The sequence below is a fragment of the Mercurialis annua genome, linkage group LG1-X (assembly GCF_937616625.2).
Source record: "Mercurialis annua linkage group LG1-X, ddMerAnnu1.2, whole genome shotgun sequence".
Classification (NCBI taxonomy): domain Eukaryota; kingdom Viridiplantae; phylum Streptophyta; class Magnoliopsida; order Malpighiales; family Euphorbiaceae; genus Mercurialis; species Mercurialis annua.
This window is the reverse complement of record NC_065570.1, coordinates 71,200,350-71,219,636: the sequence shown is the minus strand read 5'-3', so window position 1 is coordinate 71,219,636 and position 19,287 is coordinate 71,200,350. Positions and strand designations below refer to the sequence as shown.

The window sequence follows — 19,287 nt, the reverse complement described above, 5'->3', positions numbered from 1 at the left end:
TCTATTCATACAGATCGTGTTTTATGAAGGTTGCAATAGTGATTGTGGTGATGAAAAGAAATTATGAAAAAATGGTAGTGATGAAAAGAAACTAGAAAAATGGTATTCTGGGAAAAGAAGTACAGAATTCTGCCTTTTTCTGTTATTTTCTCAAAAAAAAAATACCTTTCACATAATATTATATATTATCTTTTTTTGACGAAATATTATGTGTTGATCTAATTGCAGATAGAGTTGATATATTATAAACACAGTTTAAGCATTGAATTAAATTACAAATACAATAGAAATATAAAAATGGAAGGAGGCGGCATTTTCAAACAGATGGCATTAATAAATATTGCTGAAGTATAATCTTGGATTAATTAGTTTGAACCGACATTTTTATTTTCATTAAAAAACTCATTAATTGATATACATCAATCTTTTAGAAGAAGAAAAAAAACACTGGTATTTTTTCTAATAAAAATAGTACTACTGGAATTTCTAGAAGAAAAGGAGACAATGGGCCATTGTGATACCGGCAAGACGGAGAGTGTCAACAAAGTTTAAGAACAAAAAATAAAAGCAGAGGAAACAGAGTATGTTGTAAAACGTGTCATGGCAGTTACTTGTCCACCGGTAACAGTTAAACTCAATGTCCTTTAAGGGAGTTATTTTATCCTTTCAGAAACATATGTCCTTGAACATTTTTTTTTTGTCGAAAAATATGAATTTCATTAAGAAAAAAGCGACTATAAGAGTCTCGATTTTAGCCACATCAATTGTGTTAGAGTGTTATAACAAAACAAACTATCTCTAAGGGATCCTTTAGCTAAATAATTAGCCACCCACCATCTGAAACGTCAAATAAATTCAAAAATAAAAAAAATTAATCTAAAAAATTGACAGAGCATTCTACAATCCTCAAAAATAACATCACAAGCCGGTTCAACAAAAGACTCTCATATTATGGCGTCAATGATGCCTTTTGCATCGCCCATAAAAATAACATCCACAATCTGCATTCTACTGGTTAAATGAATTGCTTCCCGTAAAACTAATGCCGCTACTACCGTCGAAAACTGAACAAGTTTGAAGAGACGGGCAAAAGATTAGATTGGTCTGCCCCTGTGATTCCTTACAACACAAACGCCGATAGCGGTACATGTGTTAGGTTGGAAAGCTCCATCGAATTTACTTTCATCATGTTGATAGGTGGAGGTTGCCAGTGATGCAACATTGGGCCATTTCTTTGCATTGGGTTCGCTGGGCTGTAGTGCTTTCAAACACTCTGCGTGCATTTTATCTGCTATCGCCAACACTGCGTGGGGATCAGAGTCCTCATCTCTAAATATCAAAGCATTTCTGGTTAGCCAGAGAGACCAGCACACCCAAGCAGCTTAAATAATAAGGGATTCAGCCAGCTCCCTGGTGCATAGCGAGTAGAGAAATCCACACTTCCTTAAAGTAGGAAATAGTTTTGTCATTCAAAGCCGGGTTGCAGCGGGACCCTAACCAAATTGATTCTGCGAAGGGGCAGTGAAGAAAGGCATGGCCACTCGTCTCTGTCTCACAACATCTTGGACATAATTCTAACACCATCCGTATCCGCTTGTGGATGTTGCTATTTGTTGCAAGTCCCCTGTTGATGGCTATCCAAAGAAAGCATTTAAGGTTAGGGAAATCCTCATTTTTCAGAAAACTTTCCAATGCTTTTTCCCAAAATTCGGATGAAGACCTCCATGGTTGTTCAGTTGAGGATATGATGCATTGGAGCGAGAGGCGTGGTAAGCCGAGTTAACTAAGAAATTGTCGTCCTTTAAGAAGTTCCAAATCATCTTATCTTGATTCCCGGTACAACTAACAACCATGGCTAAGATGTGATCAACTCCTCATTCCACGAGTGTGTTTCTTGGACCAATAATTCAGAGTCCATATTTAAATTGGAGGGGACATTATTGTTGGCCGAACCCTGAAGGGAAAGCTGCTAGGAAGCCACGAATCATCGCGAATGGAAATTGAATTTCCGGAATGAACCTGCCAACCAGTCCTTGAGCCAAGACAGCTCTATCGTGAAGAATACTCTTCCAAGCCCAAGACTCATTCGAATGGTGCTGAGCTTATAAAAACGACCTGCGAGGGAAGTATTTTCCTTTGAACACTCTCGATATCAAGGAGTCGGGCTTAGTAGAATACGCCACCTTTATTTAGCCAACAAAGCTAGATTAAAATTTTCTAAATCTCGAAATCCCTTACTACCCTCGTCTTTCGACTTACTCATCTTTGCCCATGAGTTCCAATTCATTGGCGCTCTTGACCCTTTGGCGGGAGAAAACACAACATGGTGAAAACAGGGTCCGCCTGGCTATGCTTTTGACTAACACCTCTCACCCACCATTCGAAAGCAGGCAATCTTGTCATCCACACACCTTCTATCTAACTTTTCTAGCTATTTCTTTGAAGGTTTCTCGTTTCGACTTGCTCACTAGGGCATGTAAGCCTACGTACCTGACCTCTTGCATTTTGAACTCCTAAAAATTACTTTGTTCATTAATTTTGTTCCATATTTAGAAAAATAATAATCAGATTCAGATGATTTGATGAATTTAATCAATTCAATAAAAGTGTTTACAATTGAAATAAAATTAATAAATTTTAGTAATGATTTTTGAAAAACACCAAATATTTTGGTTTTCTTAGTTAATAAGCTTTATTTTTACTATAATTTTTTTTAAAATGTATTTTAATTGTATTCTACTTTCTATGTCATAACAAAAAGATACGATACATATGATGAATACTGTTTGTTTCCTCTCCGAAATATAAATGATAGAACTATTATATTTTTAATACACGGCGTACATCTAAATATACAACTATTTATAACTATTTATAAATTGAACACACGACGTACATCTAGCGACTGATTGGACTTTCAAGGTAATCTCTTATAAGATTTGAAGGGCTATCAATCTATCTTCTTAGAATTTCATTGACAGAGATAATCGGAAAAACAAACTTTCAAAGAATTAAGGGGGTCGGGTGTGGCCGGTTTATCGGAGTAAAGGGCAATATTTAAGTCCCGCTTCAACGAAAGTCTAACTTCTCGTTCGGTCAAATTATATTCGGAATCTATGACTAGATTTGCCGCTGTTCGATTTACTTATCTTGTATTATAGGTCTGTTAGTATTTTTTAGATCTACAAATTAAAAGATTATATTTTAACCTTGTGATATGATTTTTCTTATGTAAGTTAATCACGTAATTAAAAACCCTTTTGAAAAAAAAAAGTACTTCACTTAATTACTAAATATATTATTTTAGATAATTTTAAACCTCTTTCCATAAAAGATGTACCTCCAAAATTCTACTCCAAAGATCAATTAACAAATGAATGTACTTCAATTATATGTATAAAGAAAAGAAATTATCAAAAAGAAAAGGCTAAACCCCTCTAGAGGTCTTTATACTATATCATTTTTGTTCAAAAAGCCCCTGTATTATTTTTTCGTTCTTCAAGTACCCATACTTACATAATTTTTGATTTTTAGGTCCTTTTTTAGTTTTTTCCAGTCCCATTATTTACAATTTTTTTGTTCCTCCAGTCCTTCAAAAGGACCTAAAAATCGGAATTTTGTCAAGTACAAGGACCTGAAGAACAAAAAAATAGTATAAGGGCTTTTTGAACAAAAATGATATAGTACAAAGACCTCTAGATGGGGTTTAGCAAAAAAAAAAAAAAAAAGGAACAAATGAATGTACTTCTGTCTTTTTTTTTTTTTTTTTTTGCGGTGTTAGATTACAGAACCAAAGCTACGTAATCATTACATTTAGACCGTTAAGTTGCCTGAAATTCGCCTTCTCTCTTTGGACTAATTTGTGAGCTTCAAAGTTCCTGTCTCGCTTAATCCATCGGACGCAAAAGTGGTCGAAGGAGTTTAAAGTCAGCCATATGTCTTGACAGAGTCCCCAACCAGCCGCCAACTGGCAAACACCCGAGTTGATGGAGTTTGAGACCTGAATGGCATCCCCTTCGAACACCACCTTGCGCCACTGCTGTTGTTTTGCCCACATAGTTGCTTCACGCAGAGCAAGGAATTCAACTGTTCCTGGATCCCAAATACCCCTAAAAGAGCGAGCAAAAGATCCCAACACGTCTCCCTTCTCATTCTTTGCTAATCCGGCAACTGACCCCGCCTTCAATAAGGAGTTGACACCTCCATCATAGGAGACGATGATATGGTTTGCTAGAGAGGTTCGCTGGGCATTATTTGCCTTTACCGATGTGTTTTGACCCTCTTTCCTCAGGCCTGAATCAGACTTCCCCGCCTCCTGGGCATTAACAAATTCCTGCAAGGAGGAGCTGGCATGCTGACTTGTTTCTTCGATGGACCAAGGTATCGCATTGTAGATTTTTGAGTTTCTCGCTTTCCAAATCGACCAAATAACAAAAGAAAACAGAGTCAGAAACCTCATTATTCCCTCCTGCTCCAAACCGCTGTTAAGCATGTTTTTCCAGATTTCATCCATTGGCTCGTCCGGGAAAGCAGAGGAGTTGAGATGAAGGTCAGACACAAACCACACTCTCTGAGCAAAATCACATTTAAAAAACAAGTGGTGTATCGTTTCTTTCTCCTGGCAGTGTGGGCAGGAGAGCTCTGCATATGTTTACGTTATCTTTTATTGGGAGAATGAGTATCATATTCCTATGTTGGCACAGTCAGTGGTGGTAGTGCTACTTCTATATTCCTACTTCAATTCAATCTCCTAACTTAATTCTTAAATTGATCAATAAGAGAGCCCCACCAAAGTGGAATACTTAAATAGTTATGATTTAACATCTCCATTCATTTCAAACAAATATGATAAAATCAACCCATTTTTCTCTAACAATTAAAATATTCATCCTGTTTGGGAGTAGTTGGATTAATGAAAAAACAATAGAATTATCATAATTGTGAAAACAACAGTCATAACTCAATAGTGTAATAATTACAAGAAAAATTAAAGATGTAATTACTCAAAAATGTTCAATATTTTTTATTTATATGGTCTAATCATTCAACAATATTAATTTTTGTTCAATTTTAATTAGTACATTTCAACTATAGTTAATCATTCAACGTTTTTCCAGAAAAGGCCTAATCTTTTCTTCTTTATTTTTCATTTATGACCAAACTATTTAATTGTAATTGCAGTTTAATTTTGATAAATACCATTTGATCGGTTACAAATAAAGAAATTCAATTTTTTTACTTTTGGCTACAATTAAAATGTGCTAATTGAAATTAAATTATGTCGTTTTAAAAAGTTGACCATAAATAAAAAAATATTGAATGATTCTAATGACTTTAACAATTAAAAATGATACTAAGGAGATATAGTTCAAACAAACGATATGTATACTAAATAGAATTTTGCCAATTAGGGTCGTGGAATCAAAACCTACCACAGATGAACGAAAAATTCTTCACCAGATTACAGTAGATAAATATGATGACTTGAAAAAGATGCAATTTATGGCAAATGACAAAAAGGATTTGGTAAAGGAAAAGAATTAATCATAGAAAAGGAGCAAAAATAAACACAGATGGATTATAATCAACTGAAAAAACAAAATGTATTTTATGCATAATTACTATTAGTATTAATTATGATTATGATTAGCAGGCAGAACATATATGTAAATAGGAGCTGAGTCGCACCCAGTTGCAGACAAGATCATGAACGAAACGAATGATTGTTTTTGAAGTTTGTCTCAATCAGTCAAAGAGGATAATGCATCTCTCTCCAAACTAACTAAAACAAACAAATATTGACATCTCATCAGCTTCAGACATATTTGGCAAATGTTTTGTATTATTATTTCAATATTTAGTATAGAAGGAGATGAACAGATTGATTTGTATTATAGCAATTGGGGCGAAGCTTAGTCATCTCATCATGCACATACCTTTTGATGCATTTCCCTTTGGCATAATGTGTATTTGAATCCCTATACTTGTCGTGTTTTTGACGTTGATCCATGCAATTTTATTTGTCAAAATTGAGTTTGTATATTTTTAATTTTGTAAACATTAGTCTCTCTGTCATATAAAGTGTTACTGTGTCAATTCTACCGAAAAAATTCAATTTAAAAATTTAATGTCAACAAATTTAAATAAAATGCAGCGAGTACTCTGCAATAAATTAAAGTATGAAAAAAAAAATAAACAGTCGCACTAACAGCCCGTGAAGTACGCACATTTTATTTTCGCAATGGAATGACCTAATATAAATAAAATAAAAAATATAATACCGAAAAATAGACAAATGCATGGATCTGTATATCGGTATATGTATTTTGCTTTTCTTTTTGTATCTAAAGAAAAAAAAATGTTTTGTTTAAACTAAAAAAAAGGTAGTACTAAAATCTCAAATAGATTCAATCCATTGTTTAAACTTAAAAAAAAAATCTCAAATAGATATATTTTTCTCTATGTCTTGAATAATTTAATTCCATATAGCATCACAATGTAGTACTAGAATATGATGCTAACGTCATAAGTAATGCTTTAAAAATCAAACTGGTAGTCGAACCGGTGGTTTAAACAGTTGAGTAAAATAATAAAAAAAGTAGAGAATCAACGATGAATTTTGGTATTTACTGACGAATTTGCGTGTCCCTAGTCCCCTATGTTCGGTTTAACTGGTTAAACCACTACTTTGATCCTATTTTTCTAATTTACTCTGTCTCAATCCAGATGAAGCGATTTTTTTTTATAAGTGGAAAAGGGTTCAAATTTACTTTTTATATTGCTTCATATTGTTACAATTTGCTTTTTCTCCGTAAGAGTTACATACATGAAAGGCATGTTTGAACTTCTTTCACTCCAATTTAGACAAACGGTTACAATTGAAATTGAAAATTAAAAAATGAGCTATAATTGATGATTTTAAAAGTTCGAACCACAAATAAAAAAATAAAAATAGAGCATTTTTAAATAATTTGACCAACAAAATATAGTCTACTCTAATAAAGGAAAAAACTTAAAGCGTATTTTAAGATACTTTGATTTTAAATTTTCATTTTTGTTACTCTTTTATTCTATTGTGTGTATTCTCAAACTTTATAAAAATACAATGTTTAACTTTGTGCGTAGAAAGTTTCTAGAACTATTTAAAACTTTTTCTAATTTTGTTTTTAATAATTGTTTTTAGCAACGGTTGGAAACTGTATTTGAGAAACTATTTGAATTTTGCAAAAAAATTATTTTTTAGAAACAGTTGAAAAATGTAATTTAAAAAAAAAAATTAGTTGTAACCGCTCAAAAATAAAATTAAAAATAAACTGTAATGAAATTTGGAGCAAGAAATCGAATCACAAGAGTAAATAATAAATTCTGACCCTTGATGAAATTGTATTTTCAAATTATAGTTTTGGAGATAGTGCTGCAAAACTTTTAATTTTCTAAGTATTTTTATAAACATCTCTTAATTAAAAATTTATATTGACAATTAATGTAATTTTCTCATTTTCTATTCTATTTGGGTATTTTTACATAAGGGCTTATTAGGTGTTTACCTAAAATAAGAAAATAATAGGAAATATTACTTCAGTGTGGAAAAGATATTAAAAATACCTCATGATTTTTGTCTAATTATTTTTATACTCTCCGTGTCAAAATATTCAGAATTTTACTCTCATATAACTGACAGCCTTTCTCCTCTCTCCTCTCTCCCTTCTCTTTCTCTCTCTGGTTCTTTTTTCTCCATTTTTGTTCTCTCCTTCTTCATTATTTCTCCGCCATCACCTCCGTCATCGCTCCGACATCGCTCCGACATCGCTCCGACATCGCCTCCATCATCGCTCCGCCATCGCCTCCGCCGTCGTTCCGCCATCGCCTCCGCCGCCGTTCCACTATTATTTGAGATTTAAATTATCGATTCTGTAATTTTTATGGTTTATTTTAACTTACAGACCTAAAAATATCGATCTTGCAATTTTTCAGTTTTCAGATCTAAAAATCTGTAGAAAAAAACGATTTTCATTTGAAAAAAATAATTTTCTGCAAAAAAAACGATTTTCTGTGAAAAAACAGTGTCTGATTATCATATCATTATCACTACATTATCATGTTGTTATCATAATACTGCAGAAAATTAAAAAAATTCCATGAAAATAATGTTTGATTATCATATTGCTATCATAACATTATCATGACATACTTTGTCATAACAGTATATTATCATAACATTATCATGACATTTTATCATAACAATATATTATCATAACATTATCATGACCTACTTTATCATAATAATATATTATTATAACATTATCATAACATTATCATAACGTATTTTATCATAACATTTTATTATACCTTATCATATTATTACCAAACGGTATCATATTATTATTATCAAATTTATCATACTATTATCATAACATTATTTATCTTTTATCATAACTATATCATACTATTATCATAATATTATCATGACGTACTTTTATCATAACTGTATCATAATTTTTTATCATAAACTTATCATAACATTATCACAATATACTTTATCATAACAGTATCAAAAAATATTATCATAACATTATCATGACGTATTTTATCATAACTATATCATAACTTTATCATACTATTATCATAATCTTATCATATTATTATCATAATCGTATAATATTATGATATTGATATGATAACGTTAATGGTATAGATATGCTAACGTTAGTGATACCGAAATGATAATCAAGCACTTTTCTTAATAAAAAATCGTTTTCGCTGCAGTGTTATGATAATGATATGATAACGTCATAGTGATAACGATATGATAATCAGACGCTGTTTTCTGCAAAAAAATCGTTATTTCTGCAAAATATTATTTTTTTCATCATAAAATTGTTATTTATGCAGATTTTTTAGATCTAAAACGGAAAAAATTGAAGAGCAATTTTTTCAGATCTGAGCGTTAAAATAACTCGTAATAATCACCACGAGTTAAGAAAAAAATTGCTAAAATTTGATATAGAAGAGCGGCGGATTTGCGGCGAAACGACTGCAGATCGGTGAAGGATTGACGAGCGACGAAAAATAAAGATAGAGAAGAAAAAGAAAAAAAAAAGAAGAAGAAGAAGAAGAAGAAGAAGAAGAAGAAGAAGAAGAAGAAGAAGAAGAAGAGGAGCAGTAACTGCTCTGAGAGTATAAAAATAAATTATAAAAGAGAGGGAGTAAAAACTTAAATTAGTTATATTAAAAAAAGCCACGTCAGAGTAAAAACAGAAATAAAAAAAACGGAAAGTATTTTCTATATTTTTTTTTTGGTGAGGTAATCTTTACAATTATTTTAAAAAATGGAGTGTTTTTCCTAATTTTCTCTTTACATAAACATCTCTAAATTAAAAGGCCCAATTGTGAAATCAAATGGTTGATAGCCCAATTTTGAAGAACCGTATTGCTGTAACCCCTCTCTCTCTCTGTGTTTCTTATCCAAAAATATACTCCATTCATCGTTGAAATGATAGAACACGAAATAGGCAAATCTCAAATGCCGAGCAAAATCTCATCGCACCAATGCCTCCACTTCTCACCAACCCTTCTCCTCCTCTCCTAAAACCCCAACTTCTCCTCCACAACCCTACGCTGCACTTTACCCAATATCAATCCAACAAACTAACCCTCACTTCCAAACCTAATCGATGTCCACTCATCACCGCCAGCCACGCCGCGTCTTCTGCGGCGACGTCCGAAATCGACATGGCGAAAAACAGACAAGGAGTCTACACTTCCAAGAAGAGCAAAGTCGTAGTTTTATGGGACCTCGACAACAAGCCGCCACGTGGACCTCCTTATCCAGCAGCCATTGCTCTCAAAGAGTTGGCTCAGAAGTTCGGCGAGATTATTGAAATGTCTGCTTATGCAAATCGCCACGCTTTTATTCACCTCCCCAACTGGGTTATGGAAGAACGGCGGGAGAGAAAGCAGTTAGATATTCTTGAAAGAAAAGGACTCGTGAACCAACCAGAAGCATACGTTTGCGGAGTATGCGGGCGTAAGTGCAAGACTAATTTGGATCTAAAGAAACATTTTAAGCAGTTACATGAGCGTGAGAGGCAAAAGAAACTGAATAGAATGAGATCGTTAAAGGGGAAGAAACGACAGCGTTTTAAAGAGAGGTTTGTTTCCGGGAACCATAAGTATAACGAAGAAGCGAGAAAATTGTTGACACCTAAAGTTGGGTATGGATTGGCGCAAGAATTGAGGCGAGCTGGGGTTTATGTTAAGACTGTGGAAGATAAGCCGCAAGCTGCTGATTGGGCTCTGAAGCGGCAAATTGAGCATTCAATGAGTAGAGGAATTGATTGGCTGTTTTTGATATCTGATGATTCTGATTTTGCTGAGACTCTGAGGAGGGCTAGAGAGGCTGATTTGCGGACTGTGGTTGTTGGGGATAGAGATAGGGCATTGGGGAGACATGCTGATTTGTGGGTGCCTTGGATTGGTGTTGAGAATGGGGAGGTTACTGAGAATGATTTGGTTCCCAAGAGTAGGGTTGAGAGTGATGATTTTGAGGATAACAATGGTTTCTTTTCGGTTTCGCATTTTGATGAGGAGATTTGTGGTCGAATGGAAGAGAGTGATGTGGATGGTGTTATTGATGAACTTGCTGGAGTGAATTTTGGGTGGAACAATTTGAGGATCTCAGTTTTTTCTGAAGGGGAAGACGAAGATGAAGAAGGGGACTATTTGTTATCTGATAGTGAGGATGAGGGATTTGAAGATGAAGATGGAGGCTTTTTCTTCTATTAAATTTAAAATACGGTTTGTGGGATTGGTTCGATTTGGTGTAAAACAATTGCATTTGAGAATGATGAGGGAATAAATTGACCTTGTATAGTATCAGTAGAAGTAGTATGGCTGTTCAAGGAAGTCATCAAATGGGTGATTAACATTTTAAGCTTGGCTTCATCATTTTTTCATTGAAGGTGGCGACTATTGCTTCCAATTTTGCATAATGGTACGTTTCTCTTCCAAATTGCTTCTGACTTGTGAGTGTATGGATTTTATGCACTTTATATATAAATTATGAGATTGATACACATGATGAATGAATCCTCTATTAATAGTTATAACATTAACATAGATAATGCATCCCTAGTTTGTAGTTTATTGAGCAACATGTTAATCTCTGCAACTTCTCTGATAGATTCTATCTTTAACATTAGTTTCTGGTTTACATGTTAGCATATATAACTACTTCTTCATAACTGCTCAAAGACTAAATCTGAGATTTTCACAAATGGCTTTGTGGTTAAAAGTGTGATGGAAACATATAAACGACTATAATATTCTTACACTAATGTCGAGCTGGTTTTTCCTGAAGCCTGAAAGAAATGAAAGATGTTAGACTCGTTTTCCTTTATTTCGCATTGGATGGGTAGAGAATGGACAGGTTAAATGGCACAATGGTTTTTGGATGAAGTTTTCTACTTTATATATATAAATCATATCTTTAGAACATGGCCGCCTGCAGAATAGAAAACGAAAGATCTTATCTACTAGAGTGTCCTGCAGCCATAGTAGGTATAGTGAGAACCAATGATTTTGTCTGAAAAATTGAACTGGCTAAACTCGGAGCTGAAGTTTGAGCATAACAAAAAGATTGTGGAATTTGATTCGGACCGAGCACATGTATGACCTAATATCGCTTGCCAACAAATTGAATTTATGATTGAATGCTTACCTTGCTCTCGTTTGAAGATTATCTTGAACTTTTTTCATTTATGGATGAAAATTTACCAGTCTGTGTTGGTGTTATATGCAAGCATGATTAACTTGTTACTTGTTTTCAATTACACCAGATAAGAGTACTCTAACTATAAATTACTGAGTTTATGTGTTGAGCTGATCATATTTGTTCCCTCTTATGCTACCAAATTTATGCAAAACTTTTCAACGGAGATAAAATTGCAAATGCAGCTGATAACTCATCCTTGGTTATATCAAATTCAGGCCCTGGAAAAAGAATAGTGCCGGTGTCATGAAAACACAGGTCCTCATAACTTCTCGCTGTGTTATGTTTAACTTTCATGCTATTTTCCATCTTGATATTGTGAAACTGCCTGTGATCTTTTTGTATGCAGTTCGTATTAATCTCAGTGGCATCTCCAACCTAGGGCGTGACCCTGCATCAACTTATACGAGTTTTACCATTCACTAGAAATTCGTTTATAATTTTCAACTTAAAGAATTACTTGTTGGATTAACCCATTTTAAGGTCCTTAACTTCACGTTTTTTTATTTATTTGATCAATGAACTTTCATTTGGTTCTTTAACTTTATGTTTTTTTTATCTGGTCCTTAACTTTATATTTTTTTGTTTATCTGGTCCCTTAACTTTATATTTTTTGTTTATCTAATCTCTTAACTTTACGTTTTTTATTTATCTGGTTCGTGAACTTTTATTTGGTTTTATCTAGTCTTTGAACTTTGATTTTTTGCTTCCTTATGTCCTCAAAATAATAAAAAAAATCAAAATTTAAGGACCGAATAAGATCGAAAATCAAAGTTTCGGAACCAGATTAGACCGAATAGAAGTTTAGGGACTAGATAAACAAAAATTGTAAAGTTAAGAGATCATATAAGACCAAATGAAAGGTAAGCATCTTCAATGCAATGCTAAAATGGAGTGCTAATGCCATAATTTAGCATTAAATCTTAAAATGCAACTCCAATGCAATACTATAATTTGTGCTAAATTTAGCATATGCTATATCATGTGCTAAATTACAATAACAATTCACTATTAATTACAATTTTACCACGGTTATATTTTGCATTTATTATTTCAATATTTTTTTTATTTTTTTATTTTCTTCATTTTAAATTTTGTGCTTCTTTCTAATTTTATAATTTCGATTTGATTTTTGATAATAGACCATACATCAATATAATATAAAATTAAATAATTTATTTTTATATAGTTCATTGATTCTCTTAATTTGTTTTTGAAAAGCTCATTATTATATCAAAAAACTATTAAATTAATCTTTATTTAGACTATCTAATTAAATAAATTATTAAATAATTAAAAATTAAAAAATTAAGAGATAATTATATTAATAAATAATTATAACACTTATTTTTAACTTTGTGCATTGGAGAAAAAATTAGAATGCTATGCTATTTATAAGCACAAAAAATAGCACTCCATTGGAGATGCTCTAAAAGACCAAATAAATAAAAAATAAAAAATTTAGGAATATTAAAATAGGTTAAATCCCTACTTGTTTACCCCTTAATGTTATTAAAAATGCATTTATTACTATTTGTTTTTTCAGTGACAATGGACATATAATTTGTTTGAGATGAGTAAATAAAGGATAAAAAGAGAAAACTAATATACACACACATAAAGGTAAATCTTCAAAAAAAAATTGGAAATTGAATGTAAATTAAAGTACATTAGCTTAGGGGTGAGCATGGTTCGGTTCGGTTCGGTTTGGTTTAGTAAACTCCAAAACCAAACCATATTTTAAGGAAAAATATAAAAACCAAACCACGCCAAATATTTACGTAAAATTTCGGTTCGGTTAACCAAATTTTAGCATCGGTTTCGGTTCGGTTTGGTTCGGTTTGGTTAATATGTATTTAGATAAATATTATATATAATTATACATAAAAATTAAAATTATACGTAATAATTTTTACTTATATGTGTGTATTAGTTTATATATTTTATTTTCATATATGTATCTATACACACATATTATATTTATATATAAATATTTCAATAAATAAATTTTATATTTATTTATACATATATAAATATTAATAAAAATAATATTATTGTAAACTTCGGTTTTTCGGTCGGTTCGGTTAACCACTAGTTGAAACCAAACCAAAACCAAAAATCATACTTTTTTATAATTTGAAACCAAACCAATCCATTTTAACCATTTTAACCAAACCAAAATTAATTTCGGGTTGGTTTGGATCGGATTAATGGTTTGGTTCGGTTTTTGCTCACCCCTACATTAGCTTATGAAAAGTTAGATTGGAAATTTGAATCGTACTGTTAGTATATAGATCTTTATCATAAATAACCATGTAGACCTTTCTAGTTGCATATTTAATTGCATTTGATTTCCATTGAGATTAATTTCTTGATAACAAAAGCGATTGACAATCAATAGGTTTTGACAGGGGTGAACTGCAGTCGGTTCTATTAAAATCGAACTGAAATCTCTGAAACTAATTAATTGATCGACCAATGTTTAAAATTTAACCAACCGAATATAAAATTCTAACCAAAATTAAACCGACCTACAATAAAAAAAATAAAAGGAAAAAGTCTAAAAACTGAATGGAGTGAATTTATACTTTTCACAGATCTGAATTCGGTTCGACTTGATAATTGTCGCACCCTTAGTTTTGATGGTTCAACTCAAAAGTGGATTCAAGAAGTAGAGTTTTATAAATGTTAAGACAGCAGCAACTTTGGAAAAGGGATGTTTATGACTTATAGTTACGTGGCTGACTTGTAGGTTGATGTAGAAGAGATTGGTGATGTTAAGAAGCATCTCCGACTACAATTAAGGTTGATTCTGTAGCTGCCGACTCAAGTTGGCCCAATTTGGCAACCTCCCACTTCTCACTTATCCTAATTCTATCATTTCCAATCTCTCTCTTGTTTTCTTTTACTTTTAGCCTGACAAGCCTCACATTTTCGCTTCCCACATTTGGCGGTTGTTTGTTGAACTGACAAAAAATCATATGACGGTATTAAAACAAGACAAAACACAAAATTCCCTCGTGAAGTTCAACATGAACCCTTTGTTTGGCTACGAAGTGACGCTAATTAAATTGGAAAACAATTTATGTTATTGTAGAAAATAAGCCTTAAATCAGGTCGTAAATTGTGCCCATCCTATACAAAAGTTTAGAAGAAGTTCAAATGGCATAAAAGAGGTGAGGGTGTTCCACATATGATGCTACTAGTATTTTTTATGCTAAAAAAACAGTAAAATGTTATAGCGTTCTATTTTTATGTTCAATATAAAATATTAAAAACAAACGTTATAGATATTTACTATGATAGCTTTTTATTAATTTTTTTAAAATCTTTTTATTTGACATAATAATAAGCCCTTCAAAAAAATATTGTCAATAGAATTAGTGGACTATATAACTATAAATTCTTTTGTATATTATTGTGTTGATGTGTGGCCGACTATTAAATATATAAAGGAGTATAAAAGTTAAAATGAAGAAAAATAATAAAAATTATGTTAAATAAATTCAAAAAAATCAATAGTGAGAAAATTATAATTAATAATGAATTGTTATTGAATATTAAAATTTAGTACTCCCTCCGTCCTATTAAGATAAGTCACCTTTCTATTTTGGGCGTCCAATTTATAGATCACCTTCTATTTTTGGTTAATAATTTTAAAACTAAAAGTCTTATTTATCCTAATAAATATGCATTGTTATCTTTAATTTAATTAATTGCCTTATGTTCCAATATGTAATAAATGTCAATTTTTAATACCAATGCAAAATACACTAATACAAAGATTAGTCATCAATATTTTGTTTATTTATTTAAAAAATTAATAAAGGCTAAAAATAAAAAAATATATAAATAAATAAATTTTAACTAATCTAACTATTTTTTTCTTAATTCCCGTGTTTGACCAAACGGTATATCTTTGTGTGACGGACGAAGTATATGTTATAGTTAGTATAAAATTTAACTCATTATATACCGTATGTGAAATTTAGTATAGATTATAACAGTGAATTGGATTTTGAAATTCAATGCTAAATTATAGTATTAGCATATCTTTGTAACGTTGTTTTCGGGCTGGTATTGGTGTATGAGATAAAATTTTATAATATCTGCTTTATAATGCTTTGTTTTTTTAAGGGTTAATGTCATAAAAATTCACTAACTTTACACGTTTTTTCATTTTAATCACGCAGTTTAAATTTTCTCATTTTCATGCATGAACTACCACTTTTTCCCAAATTCATGCACGGTGTCGAGGTGTTACGGGTCCATTGGTGTAATTCGCTGAGGTTGAGGTCAATTTACACCAATGAATGAGTGCCACCTCAGCACCGTGCACGAATTTGAGAAAAAGTGGTAGTTCGTGCATAAAAATGAGAAAATTTAAAGTGCGTAATTAAAATAAAAAAACGTATAAATTTTGTGGTTTTTTTGACATTAACCCTTTTTTTAATGGTGTTAAAATGTTATTTTTTTTAATTTAGAAATTATTTATGTTTGATAAAATATTATAATTTTATTATTTAATTTAATCTTCTATCTCATTACAATATTTATTTATCTTTTTTATTCATTTTCATCACTAAAATTTAAAAATAAATGAAGGTTTTGTAAAGGTGCACTGGTTGTTATAAAGAAAAGGTTTATATTTTGCAGTATGTTTTTAATTTTTTTGATTAGAAGTAGTATAAAGAATTTACTAGAAATAAGAATAATTAAATTAATTGAAATTTTTTAAGTAAACTTGCAACAAAACTATTAAATTGTAATAGATTGTATGCATCGTAAGAGGTTGAAATAAATTTATTAAAAAAATCACCCTATTAAGCCAAAAAATTGCGTGAGGAAAAAAAAAATTTAAAATTTGTAGGGCTGATATCAGTCTCGGTATTTTGTCAACTGAGACGGTGAGTTTTAAAGCTGGTTCTTATTTAGTATTCATATTTTAATACAACTGCTATCTTCACTTATTATAATCAAAGTAATTTGATGTTTAATTGTTTTATCGCCTAACCATTATTATCCACCACACATATTATTAAAACAAAAAAAGATTAAATGTCACTAGCTGGTATTATTTTTTAAAGGGTAAAAAAATGAAAAAATATCTACAGTATTCAAATATTGTAGGAAAAACAAAACGAAAGATATCGTCGTTATCAACTGAATAAAAAACATAATTTCTCCTGTTAAGGGAAGGAAATCAAACACCCAATGCAAGCATGCCACGTCGTTCTTTCTTTCCGCTTGCGTGCCAGAGGCGTAACCATCCACGTCGGCACTTCCTTTGCCCACAATCCGCTACGTGGCCTTTTCTTGCTTTTCTGTATTTGTTTCCCCATTCCACTAGTTTTTCATCATATAATTAGAATTTAGAATGATGGTTTATTGACCCAATTTAGATAAAATTCAGAAGTGTGTCAGCTTATGGTCAGTATTATGCTCACACTGTTTTTAGATAGGTGTAATCTATTGGAAAATTAAGCTGAAATTAAAAATAATGAATTTTTATGTGAACCCGTTAATTTATAATTAAAATTTCAAGATAATTTGTAATAATAAATAATCAGTTTTTCTGTTAATTAATTTTAAAAAACTAAATGGATCTGTTATTAAACCGATGGCGTAAATATATGATACAGATGAATTATTTAACATATTAACTTTTTAGATATTTCAATTAAAACTATTTTAGAAAAATATTATCGTAAAATGAGTAATATGGAAAAAAGAAAAAACAGAATAAGGCTATTACTTTAGATGAAAAAAAACCTTTATTCGTTCAAAAAGGAAAACGTGCTGTACTTTAAACAAAATTAAATTGAATGGCTATATAAAATTATTTAAGGTATTAGCGTGAGATTGAGATCTGAACTGAAGTTTAAGGTGATTAGCATCTGATTTTGTTTGGAAAAAATAAAGCGGATATGATTGAGAAAACTAAGAAGATAAAGACGAAAATAGTTTAATAAATTAATTGCCACATAGATGAAGGTGATGGAGTATGTCGGCCAAAATTGGAATTATCTTAAAGGAAGATCAATGTGGCGGCCTTACCCAGACGACAGGTTAGCAGCCAACTAGGAAATAAACTCCTCTTTTCATTTCTTATTATATAAACTAATCCATTCCTTTTTAACCCAACCGATTCATATTTTCCAAGATTGAAGCAACACCCAACTTAATCTTGATGAACTCATCAAGCTGTAGTATTCTCCAAGAAATCATGGAGCAATCATCGTCTTCACTTGAGTGTTGCTCAAGTAATTCAACTTCAACTTCAACTTCAACTTCTCCGACCACTCCTGAAAAACGAAAGCACCGGCAAGAGAAGCCGTATCGAGGGATAAGGATGAGAAAATGGGGGAAATGGGTGGCGGAAATTAGAGAACCGAACAAACGTTCCAGAATATGGCTCGGTTCTTACTCTACGCCGGTGGCTGCTGCTCGTGCTTATGATACCGCCGTGTTTTACCTCCGAGGACCGTCTGCTAGGCTTAATTTTCCTGATTTGATCTACCGAGACGATCAGCTCCATGATATGTCTGCTGCTTCTATACGGAAGAAAGCTACTGAAGTTGGTGCTCAGGTTGATGCTCTTCAACAGACTTCGTCTGCTATTCATCACCGCTCATCAGAAAAGAAGTTAGTTTGTGATGAGAAACCTGACCTGAATCAGTATCCAATTCCTGAGAATTCCGATGATGAGTAGTGAAAGATTGTCTCTCCTGATTAATTAATTAGTTATAACTCTTTGTAATCATTAATTTCTTTCTTTCTTTTTTTGGTTTCTTTTTAATCTCCTATAATTAAGGTTTGAGCTATATATATATAGAGAGCGAGACATCCCTGTGTTTGTGACTCTGATAAAAGCTAATCAGACACAGAACAAAAGAGGATGGTATAAGAAATAGATTAATGAGAAGCATTATGTATAATTAAAAGTAGCTAATCAAGTAGTTCGGTTTTTGAATTTAGTAACATATGGTGTTCTGTTCTTGATTTTCTTCAAGTAGTATTTACTGTATGAAGAAGATTAAAATGAGTATTGGTTCCTCGGCGCACGATTCCATGAATAGTTTTATTCGACATCGTGATGGAGCACTGTGCAAGTCCAAAAGAGCGGACCTGCGTCCACGAAAAGTAAATTCAGAATCCACTCCGATACTTGAAGTATGTACGTACCATTTTAGGAATTAATTAGAAAGCCAAGTGAAAATGAATTAGTAGATGCAATAAAATAAAAGAGGGTAGATAAGAAGATAAGGAAGAGATCAGCTGGGGCTGAGTGGCGACTACCAAAGGAAAGAAATGGGAAGCAGCGTGACGTACGAGCGCTGTGGACACCACAAACAGACGAACGCAGATGCTGCGAGAGATGGCATAAAGTGGTCCTCATAACTCAGGGATCATGACATACGATGTGCCGTTTGGTGGAATTTGATGGGGTGTATATGAAAGGTGGGCGGTGACTAGGTTTTGTTTTGTCAGCTCAAATTGTAACCCAAAAATTGATT

General features: G+C 32.0%; 2 protein-coding genes across 5 annotated transcripts; both read left to right on the top strand.

Moving 5' to 3' along the window:
* The first annotated feature begins 9,427 nt into the window (after positions 1-9,427).
* On the top strand, positions 9,428-12,312 carry LOC126658529 (uncharacterized). Of its 4 annotated transcripts, none has more exons than XM_050352672.2 (3): positions 9,428-10,993; positions 11,989-12,028; positions 12,120-12,312. In XM_050352672.2, exon 1 carries the CDS (start codon positions 9,550-9,552, stop codon positions 10,783-10,785), a length of 1,236 nt encoding a protein of 411 aa, XP_050208629.1. In that variant the 5' UTR covers positions 9,428-9,549; the 3' UTR covers positions 10,786-10,993; positions 11,989-12,028; positions 12,120-12,312. The 4 variants fall into 4 exon arrangements, with proteins under 4 accessions (XP_050208629.1, XP_050208628.1, XP_050208626.1 ...); XM_050352671.2 differs by having other exon boundaries at positions 11,956-12,028; XM_050352669.2 differs by having other exon boundaries at positions 11,956-12,312.
* A 5,475-nt stretch (positions 12,313-17,787) lies between these two features.
* Positions 17,788-18,751, top strand: LOC126670016 (ethylene-responsive transcription factor ERF011-like). Its single transcript, XM_050363671.2, has one exon. The coding sequence runs from the start codon at positions 17,961-17,963 to the stop codon at positions 18,480-18,482; it is 522 nt and encodes a 173-aa protein (XP_050219628.1). The 5' UTR covers positions 17,788-17,960; the 3' UTR covers positions 18,483-18,751.
* Positions 18,752-19,287: the final 536 nt, after the last annotated feature.